Source organism: Sceloporus undulatus, chromosome 3 (genome assembly GCF_019175285.1).
Source record: "Sceloporus undulatus isolate JIND9_A2432 ecotype Alabama chromosome 3, SceUnd_v1.1, whole genome shotgun sequence".
NCBI lineage: Eukaryota > Metazoa > Chordata > Lepidosauria > Squamata > Phrynosomatidae > Sceloporus > Sceloporus undulatus.
Window position 1 is genome coordinate 266,033,834 of NC_056524.1, and position 13,548 is coordinate 266,047,381.

A 13,548-nucleotide genomic window follows, 5' to 3' on the forward strand; every position below is an offset into this window, starting at 1 on the left:
GGATGGCATCTCTCCTCTAAATGCCTGTCTGGAGTCAGTAATGGGCTGGATGAGGGAAAACAGACTCAGCTTGAATCCAGAGAAAACGGAAGTACTGGTGACAGGTTCCCTGGGCCCGGGGATGGAGATTTGTCCACCTGTCCTGAATGGGGTCACGCTTCCCCTGAAGGACTCAGTTCACAGTCTGGAGGTGCTTCTGGACTCGTCGCTCCACCTTACATCTCAGGTGGATGCAACAGTCAGGAGCACTTGTTATCAGCTTCGGCTGATACGCCAGCTGCGACCCTTCCTGGGCCAGGGGGACCTTGAAACAGTGGTACATGCTCTGGTAACTTCTCGGCTGGATTTCTGTAACGCGCTCTACATGGGGCAACCCTTGTACCAAACTCGGAAGCTTCAATTAGTGCAGAATATGGCAGCTAGGTTAGTCACTAGATGCCCCAGGACTAGCCACATAACACCTATTCTGCAAGACCTTCATTGGCTGCCCATTCGCTTCCGAGCCCAATACAAGGTGTTGGTTATTACCTATAAAGCCCTAAATGGCTTGGGCCCAGGGTACTTGGAGGACCACCTCTCCCCATATAATCCGCCCTGCACTCTCCGATCAGCCGGGAAGCAATTGTTGAGGGTTCCTAATACGAAGAACACCGTGACTGCACAGAGGGCGTTTTCCAACTCGGCCCCGCAGCTTTGGAACTCTCTTCCCAGCGAGCTCCGCTTGGTTACCTCCCTTGACCTGTTCAGGAAGAAGCTGAAGACCTACCTCTTCCAACAGGCTTTCCCCTAGGTGTTGTGACATCTGCTCTCTCCCCATTACACTAGCACTCTTAAGCTAGTTATTGTGGTGGTTTTTAATGTTTGTAATTTTTATCTTGTTTTAAAATTTGATGTATTTTCATGAGATTTTATAATGTAGATACTGTTGTAAATTGTACATTGTTTAGTACCCTTGTTGTAACCCGCTTTGATCTCCTTGGAAAAGCGGGCTATAAATAAACAGTATTATTATTATTATTATTATTATTATTATTATTATTATTATTATTATTATTATTATTATTATTATTTTCTGACATACTTACAGACACCAAGCCTGTTGGAGAAATGCACCACCATGACCCCCCAACACTAGCCAAAAATAAAAACAAAAACAGAGAAGGTTCAAGAAACAGGAATGGGATGGGGCACATGTTGCATGAAACCATGAACCAACATTTTCAAATGCCATGGGCTTCTTTTGACTGAAGATTTGTGCTCCACGGTGCCACACCATATTACGTCACTCTTAGTTGCTTCCCAGTCCAAGGGCTCCTCTGACTTTTATTTAAAAAAACATACACCTTACTATAAAGGCAGCACATTTTGATTCATTGGTGAGCATCTAGTTTATGGTGCAGGTCGTGACATTAGATATGAATGCGTCAGAACCCTCACATGCCTCCACATTTTACCTCCAGATGGATTTCCACATATGTGACAGTTCTTGTGCAATCTCCTTTTGTTTCCCACAGTGCCTCTTAACTCTTTCCGGTTTTCATTACTATTATTTATCTCTCCAGATTATTACTACTATGGCTATAAACTGCTATGGCAGTATCACTCTGTTTTTCCTAAGAATGAGATCATCACCTCAAAACAAACACATATTTTCCATAGTCATCAGTCTTCTCCATGTCTCATATCTCCCACTCACTCATTTACTCAGAAAGAAAGAGAGAGGGAGAGACAGGTGGAATCCTGTGCTGAAGAAAAATAGTGATGCCACTACAGAGGTCTTTTTAAAATAAAATAAAATAAAATAAAATAAAGAGCTATTGACATGGAAGAGTGACCAGTTATGGATATGTATTGTGCAAGGGGACAAGGATTAAAAGGGGGGCAATTAGTGGCCTGCAAAGCACAAAACATTAACTATTACATCCTAAGACACTGACCCAAAATGAAACAAACTGCAACAATAGGAATTCTGAATCCACATGTTTACCTAATGTGTCAAAATGCACCGGGGCAGAAGAAAGTGTGCATTCAGTTATAAAGTTGTGGCAGTTGATGGGTATTACTGGAATATATGCTGGGGAACCTTTCTCACTACACCTTTATAGCACTATGATTCCAGTTTAACTGCTATGGCTGCAACCAATGGAATCTTGTGGTTTGTAGGTTATTGAGAATTCTAAAGGGCCCTGCCTAAACTGTCAATCCCAAGATCCTATAGGCTGGAACCAGAGTTGTTAAAATGGTGTCGTTGTGCTATAATTGTGTGGTGTGCCCGGAGACAAGAGAAATAAAAATAGCACATACAGCAATAAAAACAGTCATATCCCAACACATTTGGCCAGCCTAGAGAAACCCCATATTCTGTTCATGGAAACTGCAGGGGGGGGAGGGATAAAGTGTTTTTAATTGTCATATTTTATATTTACTGTTGATAACCGCCCGGATTGGTTTGCCAGAGGGGCGGTATACAAATAAATATTATTATTATTATTATTATTATTATTATTATTATTATTATTATGTCACTTGAGCCCAGACCAAAGAAAAACATTTGTTTCCACAAAGAATCTGCCTCTATATAACTGGCATCATGTCCATAAAGAAAAAGTCATGTGGCACAATGGTTTTGCACGGAACATTCTCCTCTTTGGACCACTGTTGCTTCAGTGAGAATCATCATGCCAGAAAAGTTAGCCATCTTGCTCATCTCTTTTTCCAATGTAACTAACCCACAGTGGGAATTGTGTGGCCCTCCAGATGTTAATGGACTGCACCTCCCAGTATTCCTCCCTGTCTGCTGTGTTAGCTATGGCTGCTAGGAGTTGCAGTCCAACAGTATCTGGAGAACCATCTAATTCCTTCCCTGCTCTAACCTATGAAGATGAAAAAAGCCACTTTGATGAATTTTGATCAGCAAAACAACTCAGGGAGGAGACACACACACAAACACACTCCCCTCTCAGCCTTCGAGGCTGTTTGCCATTGAAAAAATAAAAAGATGGTGAAAGGAGCCGTGTTCCCTGCACATCATGTGTCGTTTCAACCTAATACAAATCTGCGTGGGAAGGCTAGCATGTAAACATGTTTAGCAGGTTTAATTTACAGCAGCATGGTCAATTGTTTAACCAGGGGTCCTAGAGAACAGATGTATATCAATTTGACATGGAGGCAAGAGTAGTGCTGACAAGGACTGAGCAAGACATTACAGCAACAGATCAAAGTCTTTAAAATGTAGGTCACCATCACCGAAACTGTCAAAAAGCAGCATAAAGCAAGCCATTTCAACTGGAGAAGTGGTGAAAGGAAAGGATGCTGAACTCTGCTTCTCATTATTATTTTTTCATTACAGCTTCTCTGCATGGCTTTCTCCATCCTAGCTCATATCTAGGGCTCATTTCCACTCTGGGAAATATATCCAGGGGCAGCTGTGTTAGCCAAATAGCAAAGTACAATAACATCCAAAATCCACCAAACAAGGATACCTTTTCTGGGGCAACCAAAATGCACAATATACATGTTGCAAGCTTTTGAAGCTCCACTGGCTTCTTCATTAGGCAAAAATCATACAGGACAAAGAAAAAAACAAAGGTGATGTTAGTCCTAGACTTTGAGAATCTCCTCATACTTACATGGCCAGAAATAGGAACAGGATACCATATGAACCCTCCATACCATATGAACTGAGGACAACAACCGCAACATCTCAACAAAATGCAGGTCTATGACTAAGGTAGTCATCTTTTTCTGTCTTTCTTCTATATGATTTTTAACAACTTTGCTTGATGAAGAAACCAATGGAGCTTTGAAGGGTTGCCACATGTACATTATGCATTATGGTTGTCCCAATAAATGTATCATTGTTTTGTGGATTTTGGATGTTATCGTACTCTGGGAAATAAACTATTAAAACCATGGCTGTCAGCAATAGCATTTACATTTCTATACCGCTTCATAGTGAACTCAGCACTCTCTAAGCGGTTTACAATCTGTAAGCCAATTGCCCCCAACAAGCTGGGTACACATTTTAGTGACCTACGAAAGGATGGAAGGCTGAGGCAACCCTGGAGCCCTGGAATCGAGCCCACAATCTTGTGGCTGCAGTGCTGGCATTTATCCACTGCGCTACTAAGGCTACGAAAAAATATTTTAAAAAGTTCAGTGCCCAGGATCCACTAGTCAGCATGGCAGTAGCCACACTCTGGCTGTGATGGAGGTTTAAGGATATGCTAAGTAGCAGCACTTTCCTAGAATCAGCTACTTCTTCATAAGAAATGCCCACCTGTTTGCTAAACACCTGTTACTTTGGCAAGATCCCTCCCAATAAACCAGTGTTTCTCAGCCTTTGGTCCTTCAGAAGTTTTGGACTTCATCTCTCAGAATCCCTAACCACTGGGTATGCCAACTAGGGTTTCTTGGATCCAAAGTCCAAAAGAGAACCAAATGTCCAGAACTGCTGCAGTAAGTCACAGTTCAGCCTCACACTAGCAATATCTAAGGCAGAGGTGGGACTCATACAGCCCTCTTGATGTTGCTGAACTGCAGCACCCTGCATTCCTCAGCTTTGTTTATGATAACTAGGACTAAAGGAAGTTGTCTGTGACCAGTTCAGGGCCCACAACTCAAAACAGCATTTCATTCACATGTTAGCAAACAAATCAGAAGTAGGCTCCATGCCCCACTAAGTCATGAAAAAGAGCCACAAGCCTTAACTCACTGTGTCACCTTGGGCCAGTCTCTTTCGCTCTCAGCCCAATCTGCCTCACAGTGTTGTTGTAAGAATCCAAGTGCAGAGGAGGAGGAGAGCCACGTACCCCCACCACAACCTCGCTGGAGCATAAGAGTCAGGATATAGACATAGGTAATAAATAAATAATAATAATTAATACACAGCACTCAGAGAATGCCTTCTTCTTCTAGCTAAAGAGGGCTTTGCCCAAGGACTTCTGATCCTGACATTATGGGCATATCCTCCAAAGTCTTACAGATGAAAACCATGATCCATGTGGCTAGGCAACATCAGAGTGAAGAGAGCAATAGAGAGCAACATCAGAGTCAAGAGAGCAATAGTTATTCAGGAGAAAGAACTCACAAGCTAGGGGAGGTTGCAGCAGTTTGCTTTTGTCTGAGCCTACTGGCAAGGACAAGGTTCTGCCCTGGCCTCTCCTCTCCTCCTACCTAGGTTCAAAACACACGGCAGAAATAATCCAGTTTGAGACCGCTGTAACTGCCCTGGCTCAGTTCTAGGAAATTCTGGTAATGGTAGTTTTGTGATACATTTAGCCTTCTCTCTTGAGTGTGCTCTGGTGCCATAATAAACTACAATTCCCAGGAATCCCTAGCACTGAGCCAGGGCAGTTAAAGCAGTCTCAAACTGGATTATTTCTGTACTGTGTTCTGAACCTAAGTTAACTGAGTCCAAACTACCTTTGCACAAGCTGAGGACAAATAGGGCAAGAGGGAGGAAGAAAGAGATACTGGTGCATTTTAATTGGGACTGTCTCCACAAAATGTTTCAGAAAGTTTCATGATGCCTACGGTAATGACTGGTTTGAAGAGGCATGGCTGTAGTGGTGGTGATGGCAATAACTTGCACCCACACATGTATGTGGAAGCCTTGGTTGTGTATGAGGGTGCAATATTCAAAGATCAACCATCTCTGCATGCACATTTTCTTAAAATAGTGGTGAGCCACTTCCAAGGTCTCTAGAAATGAAGTGACCTGCTGTAATAACAATGGATGTGTTGGAGAAGGCTAATCCCTCAATACTTTTAGGCAGAGGCTACCCTTGTGTCAAGTTTGGAAGCTTCAATTAGTTCAAAATATGGCAGCCATATTGGTCACTGGTAAGCCCAGGTTCGGCCATATAACACCTGTTCTAAAAGCTCTCCACTGGCTGCCAATCAGCTTCCGGGCACAGTACAAGTTGTTGGTTATTACCTTTAAAGCCCTACACGGCTTGGGTCCAGGCTACTTGCAGGAACACCTCTCCCTATACAATCCACCCCACACTCTCAGCTCCTCTGGGAAGAATCTACTTCAGCCACAGAAGACCAGATTAGCTGTAACTTCCCAGAGGACATTCTTTTCTGCCGCTCCGAAATTGTGGAACGACCTCATGGTCGTCAAGATAAATCTCTTCCTGCAGGCCTTCCCAGACTGACCCCCCCGTAGAAAGATAGCCCCATCCTCCCTTTAAAGGTCCATGATAGTCCATTCCATTCTGATTATATTATGTTATTGATGTTGTTTTTAATTGTTGAATTTTTTATTATTTTTAATGGAGGGAGGGTTTGCAGTTATTGTAAATTTATTATGACTTTGTATTTTACAATCTTGTAATCCCACCTCGATCTGTAGGGAGAGGTGGGAAATATAAATAAATCATTATTATTATAGCAGTTGCCCCCTTGGTATATCCTCTTAAAATCCAGCCTAAATCCAGAGCAATTCACTGCTCCACTTACATTGGCATCCCACTTTACCCCCATCACCCTTGGATGTCTCCAAGAAAACATGGCCAATTCCATGAGTCCTTCTGATGTTGATGGCCAGTGACTCCTAGTAAACCCTAGCCAATATAGCTGATAGTGAGGAATGCTGGGAGCTGTAGTCCAACATCTGGAGGGCTACATGAGCCCTGTTCCTGCGTAAGAGAACAAGGATGATGAGAGAACACAAAGACTCCTGAAGGTGTAGGAAGGGAGAGACCAGTCCACCCCAGGTCAGGCTGGACTACAATCCCTTACCATACTCAACCTGCATGGACATGTGGGGGGCACCAGTTTTAAAGAAGAGTGGAGTAGAGCAGCATTCATGGGGCTCACTGCCCAATGCATGAGTCAGAGAACAAATCAGATGTTTGAGGTTGTTCAGACAATCTCCTATACAGTTCCTTTCCAGGGTCCAAAGACAATAGCCTGCTGGGCCCCATAGGGGCAAGAAAAAGAGTGATGCTGTGGAGGGTGTGAAAGGAAACAGCAGACCCCACCCTTAGGGGGAAGCACTGAGTCAGGTCTCAGGCACAGGGCAGAGATGAGAGCAAAGCAGATCTGATCAGGTGGAGATGGGAGTGTGGAAGGCATAGCCAGCTTCTTGGCTGGATCTTGTTCTTCTTTTGGATGAATCCAAGCTCTTGCCTGCTTCTCATCCCAGCAAGAGATGAGCGATATGGAACCAGGATCCAGCTGGAGAAGGGTGGGGGTCCACAGCAGCAGTCAAAATGACACCTGCATGAGAATGACAGATGTAGGAGAGTCATATGAGGAATCCCAAGAGAACTCTTGACCTAACCCTCAAAGACAAATCTGTCTACATCACACTGGTTTGATAAGGTACAGAGTGGTTAATCAAATGTGCATCCAACCCTAAGCTGCATTTATCTCAGGCGCGGAACAGACTGCCCAAAAATGGTGGCCTGCTGGCACCTGGATTTCCACCGGAGGGAAGCCTCAGCTGCCAAACAGTGAGGCTTCCCGCTGGCAGAAAAAGAACCCACAAAAAGTGGGTTCTTTTTGTGACGCCCAAGTGCGCAAATGGCTATGCATCCTTCATGTCATAATGGCGGTGCCCATGTAGACAGGGCGCCACCATTTTGACGACACCAGTACATACTAGGATTAGGGAGCATCTGCATGGTGCGTACTCCCTAACCCTAGTACCGCCACTGCCACGCCACATTTTGCCCATCTGTAACAGGCCTGATAGCTTTCCAAAAGTGTAGCCACCACTTTAACTCTGTGGCTCTATCCTTTGGAATTCTGGGGTTTGTAGTTTTGCGTATGACTTAAATTTCTGCAGTGTATGCCCTTGAACTGAACACTGGAGATCACCGAGAGAAATTCCTAAATCCCTGACCTATAACTAGGAGTGCAGACCTTCCACATAAAGGTATGTAAGGCTTTCAGATAAAGATTATCTGAGATGACACGATGTGCACATATGTGTGTTCAAGTCACTTGTTGTTTATGGTGACCCTATGAAATTAATAAGATTTTCTTAGGCAAGGAATACTCAGTAGTGGTTTTGTCTGTTCCTTCCTCTTAAATATAGCCTACAGCACCTGGTCTTCATTGGTAGTCTCCTATCCAAGTACTAACCAGAGCTGATCTTGACCTTCCAGGGTTAGATAGGATCTGGTGCCTTTAGGATATTAAAGTAACAAGACAGCCATCTTTAAACATTTAAAGAGATATCATGGAAGAAACTTGTTTTCTGCTCTCCAGAAATTAACAGCATTATCACATGAGGCAGGTAAATTGCAAATGCATCAGGATAATACCAGCTTTGATGGGGCTTGACACTCTTCCCTCTTCTGTTTTGCCGTGAGAGAACATTTAAAAAGTGTTACTTTTTATTATCTCAAAAAAAACCATTATTGATCTCCTTTCCTGCATCTGTTGTGGTATGCTTTCCTGTGTGAAAGTTCAGTTGCACTTTCATATTGATTTAAGATGGTCAGGGGGTGTGCATTGGGTGGGGAAGCATAGTGGTCAGAGGTGAAAAAGGCATGAACATTTCAAATTGATTTCCTTTAAATTGGCTAAATAAATGCAAGCAATTTTTTAAAAAAAATTTCTTTGTAAGAAAAAAAAATCCACCCCACCCCAGTAGGGCTTGTCAGAGATGCCAAAACCTTGCTCAGTTCCCCCATTCCACCTCCTTTTCCAGCCCTGTTCTGGAGTCTCTCTGTTGCTACAGTGCTGTGATGCTGTGGTGCGTTAACACCCGCTTTCTCTCACAGGTACACACACACACACCTGGAAATGTAAGAGGGAAAGGCAGAACAGTCTAACAATTTTATAACGCATTTATTTCATTAACCCTCTGCCTCTCCATTCAGACAGACTAATTGCTGCCACATGAAAACCGTGGAAAGATCAGACAAATAGGTCAGTAGCTGCTAACTTTCCTCTGCAAGCGATTAGGTAAATCTGGGAAGTCTGATCTATCCTGATCAAGGAAGCCCCAGCACAAGGGGGAAAGGCCATTTTAAAAATAAGACTGTTTTCATTTCTATTTCAGGGGGTGCATCCATGTGCGTATTTGCTTTTGTGCCAAACAATGAATAAGAGCAGCGATAATATCTTGGAGGAAGAATGGGTGGGCAGCCCCAAATGGTGGTGTGTGCAATGCAGTTTTGGTGTAAATGGAACGCTGTAGTGCTGGGATGGTTCTGAAGTTGTGCAAAGAAAGAGAGCAATCCCAATTGAATAGCGTTGTTACAGGCAATGCTGCTGTAGCACTAGAAGAGCCTTGTGTGATAATGTCCTAAGACACAAACCAATGGACTGAAATTCTAAGAAAAGAGATTCCACCTGTTTCGCCATGCAATGGACTATCTTGGGAGGCAGTACACTCTCCTTCATTTGAGGTCTTTAAAACAGAAGTTGGGTGGGTATTGCTTTACCTGTGAATTCTGCCATGATAGACAGTTGGATCCGATCATCCTGGCAGTCCATTTCAGCCCTATGATGTTACCAAAAAAGCAGCATGGAAGAAGCTGCTAAACTGTTAAAAGGCAGATAATCTGGTTCTCCCTCCCTTTGGTTTACTATCTTGCTTAGGTAGGACAGACAGTAAAGAGCCTCAAAACTGTGACTGAACAGAATCTGAATGGCTACAACTGCCAGCTGCAACTTTTCTTCCATTGGTACTTAAGGCCAAAAGTTGTCTCATCCAAAATGTAAAGTAATTTATGCAAAGAGAGGAAGGAAGAGCTTATGGCAGGGAGTTATTTTTAGCCTGCAGTTATGAGCATTCAGGCAGGCTCTTTCATGACCATTCAGGTCTAAAGTACATGGATTTAAGAGGACTCTCTTCAACTTTAAAAAATGCTTTAAAAATAGGTAGCCTTGTTCCAGCAAAGCTGAAGAACAGATGATTCCTTGGAAGTTTTGCAAGCTGTCATACATAGAGGTTGACCTATTTATTTAAAAGTGTAGCAACTTCTTTCCCCCCTGAACTGCAATAGGAGGAGGTTTTGTTGGTGATGGGGAAGGATCTGAAGGAAGAATCCAGGGAATGTTTAAACTGATATAATTTGTTATGTTGAACTAGAGAGCCAGCTTATATCATTGATATTTTGGACATCCTGGTATTCAAAAAACCTTTACTTTGGTGGGTTAGAAACCGCCATAAAGTACGCGCTCCGCGCGTACTAGGGTTAGGAAGGGCCGTATTAGGGTTAGGAAGGTTCTTACCTTCCTGACGGCCCTTCCTCCCAGTACGTGCGGAGCGCGTACTTTTTCGCGGCGCCCATCCACATGGGTGCCGCCATTTTGACGTATTGGACACTGTGCGTCCAGACGTGTCGCGGCGGAAGTGACGTCGCGAGGGCGCACTCCACCCCTCGCGGCGCCACTTCCGCATTCCAAAAAGGAGCGGCATTTCGCCGCTCCTTTTTTGCTGCGCGGGGAAGCCTCGCGGTCTGGCAGCTGGGGCTTCCCTACGCAGCAAATGGCGGCGGCGGGAAAACGGCCCCTTGAGGGCCGTTTGTAACCCGCCTTTGGTTATCATTTTATGTCTCTGCCTGAGTGTCCTTCAGCTGAGGGTTTTGAAAATAAACCTGTGACACATATACAAATCCAGGCCCAAGTGGAACATATTCACTATGCCATTAGGACCAAAATAATAATAATAATAATAATAATAATAATAATAATAATAATAAATCCAGGGAGTGATTTAAAGGTTTCAGGAGCAAAACTGGTGACAAGGAGCCAAGGGTGGTGTCACAAGGGTAATTTGTCACAGCAACTCTTAAGATGCCCAGTCAGTAGGTGAGCGAGGACTTCAGACTGGCTGTCCATATGGTTAACAACAGAGGGGCTAAGCTGAAGAACACAGAAACCGCATCTGTAGGGCTTAGGGTCAAATGAAATATTTTTCAAAGGGAAGGGAGAAGGAAGAGGGGGAGGGGAGGATTATTAACAACTATTTGAAAATTTCTCAAGTTACAGATGGGAAGAAAAGAGCTTTTTAAAAATGAGATTGTGTGAGAAAGCAGAATTTGGTCTTTTCCGTCATCCATGGATGTTATCAGACAAGGGAAATTGGAAGTATAATCCAATGGCAATCCGAATGCAACCATGGGGTTTAATGTTATTGCGTGATAGACTACCACATGCAATTTCAGGCAATGGGAAGTCAGTCCGAACGCAATCATAGAGTTTCACGTTGTTGCGTGAGAGGTGATCCCACGCAATTTTGGGAAATGGCAAGCTATTTTTGGGCAATGGAAAGTCAGTTTGAATGCAATTCGAATTCACATAAATTTGCTGAACTAGCGAATTCACATGAATGCATTCTGGCCCCACTTTCTTTTCATTCAAAATGAAGAGAAATTCCTCCCATGTGATAATCTAGTTTCTAGAGCAACTGGAAGAAGAACTTTATCTTTACAGGGCAAGTGAGCAAGCTCCAAGAATCTGGGTCTAATTTCTCATCCCTGGAATCTGCTTGGCCCCACAGCAGCTGCCCAGAATAGAAATTAAAATAAGTCTTCTTTTCAAACAAAACAAAAAAATATTTTAAAAACTTTTAAAAGGGAGACCATACACATTGCTTAGGCTGCATCCACACTGCAGAAACAATCCAGTTTGGCACTACTTTAACTGCCATGGCTCAATGCTATGGGATTCTGGGAATTGCAGTTTTGTAAGACATTTAGCATTCTCTGTCTGAGAGCTTTGGTGCCAAAACCAAATACTATTATCACAGTTCCTAGCACTAAGCCATGGCAGTTAAAGTGGTGTCAAACTGGATCACTTCTGCAATATGGATGCAGCCTCAGAAGACAATTCCCACTCCTGGAGGATTATAGGAGTAGCAATTCACCCCACCAAAAAAAGAGCAGTGAGGGGAGGCCTGAGAAGGTCCTCAGGGCCACAAAATAGTCTTAAATGGGCCTCATGCAACCTGTGGGCCAGTTTTCCCCACAATAGGAGAAAGATGCAGATTAGCAGTGGAGTGCTTAGTGTATTCACTGCAGTCAGTATTTGCAACCAATGTTGAGCTTCCAGCCATAACCAAACAGTGAGAATTTATAAGGTACAAGGAGAGATTATAGAGGATAATTTTGTAGCTTGATCTTTTTTATTTGTAGTTATCCTTACCTGAGTTGTTGTGGTGGGGGAGGGGGGAGGCATTGAGAGCATTTGCAAGCAAGAGCTCGCCAGGATTGGCATTGTAACTCCAACTGATAAAAGTGTCTGGTTATGATAAAAAAAATTAATTTTAAAATATTTTAAATAAAATGAGGAGCCAAAAAGTTACATCATCACAACTGAGACTTATTAAAAAGAGCAACCTTTGCATTTGGGTCATGCTATTTTAAACCTTTATTCACTTAAAACTATGTGATAATTTGTTCCACATTACAATAAGGAAACCCATCACTGAAAGTCTTTCAGTTGATCCTGAAGCATCTACATTTTCCATTGTTCTACAAAGCATCAAGGAAAGGACTAAAAAACTATAGATGTGTGTGCGCACACAAGAGGAGGCATTCAAATGAAGACAGCATGAACATGCCTGGAGGAGGAACAATGCCAGACAATTTATCTCCTCCCTGGAGGATTCCATCGCCAGGTTCTCCAGACCTCAGCTGTCTCCTGGAATTCAAATGTCACAGCCAGAAGCGAGCATTGGTTCTCACCTGGGTGAGCGTGCACTTCACATTCCTTCAAAGGCATCTCCAGTCAACCGGACTTTTCATGAATTGCATTCGTCTTGAGATGTTCGTGGTGACAGGTATCCAGCCGGTGGTTCTACAAGGTAGGCATATGATAGTCCTACCATAACCTGGAGAGGCAGGGTAAGGAATTAAAAAGAGCATGTCAGCTCAGAAAATACAGCAGCACAGAGGCTGAACAGTTGCAGAAGGATGAAGAGAGAGCAGTTCTGAACTTGGCCCCAGAACCTATTTTTAATGTAATGACAGAGCTCTGCAGCAAGGAAGAGGAAAGTGTGACTGTTGCTGAGGCTGCTCTGTAGACCTCAGAACCCACTTTCATCATCACTCTCCTCAAAATTATTTTTTCCCCAGCTCCAAATGTTCCCATAGGACACTGGATGCAATTTGTCACGTTACGATGAAACTGCCCTCCGTGGCTCCTAGGGCTGTTGGAAAGGCCATTTGATAGCAAAAAAATATTATTTGGAAAAGAATTCAATATAGGTGCAGCAGTCCAAGATTCCCAGGAGGAGAAAATAGCCCCATAGCTCCTGACAGTTGTCAATTCCATTCTAGAAGATAGGTGGAGAACACGTGGTCCTCTAGCTGTTGATGGTCTGTACCCCTCAGCAGCATTTTTTGACATTTGCTATCCTATCCTGGTCCATTGGGAGCTGCCATACAATATATTGAGGACCCTACCTACCCTAGAGCTATGCCTACTAATCCTGGACCTAATTCAAATCCTTCCCAATGCCCACCCTTCCTATGAAACCAAGAGTGCATAAACTTTGGAGGTTTAGGGGCCATACCTGGTGTTGGCTAAAGATTGTGCACATATTCCTAAACTGAAAAATTAAGATAGCAATATTTG

The 13,548-nt window shown here is 43.4% G+C and overlaps 1 protein-coding gene across 3 annotated transcripts in view; it reads right to left on the reverse strand.

The window, feature by feature from the left end:
- Positions 1-5,946: 5,946 nt before the first annotated feature.
- The window catches only part of LOC121927332, a 35,410-nt gene continuing 27,808 nt past the window's right edge, over positions 5,947-13,548 (reverse strand). For 2 of the 3 annotated variants that reach the window (XR_006103184.1, XR_006103183.1), the window contains 2 exons: positions 12,657-12,802; positions 5,947-7,227 (listed from right to left, as the gene is read on the reverse strand). Coding sequence is in view for 1 of the 3 variants with exons in the window: in XM_042461066.1 (XP_042317000.1) it covers positions 12,713-12,802 (90 nt within the window). In the remaining 2 variants the exon portion in view is untranslated. Of the gene's footprint in view, positions 7,228-12,335; positions 12,803-13,548 lie in introns of those variants that run through there. The other variant, XM_042461066.1, reaches the window with a different exon arrangement.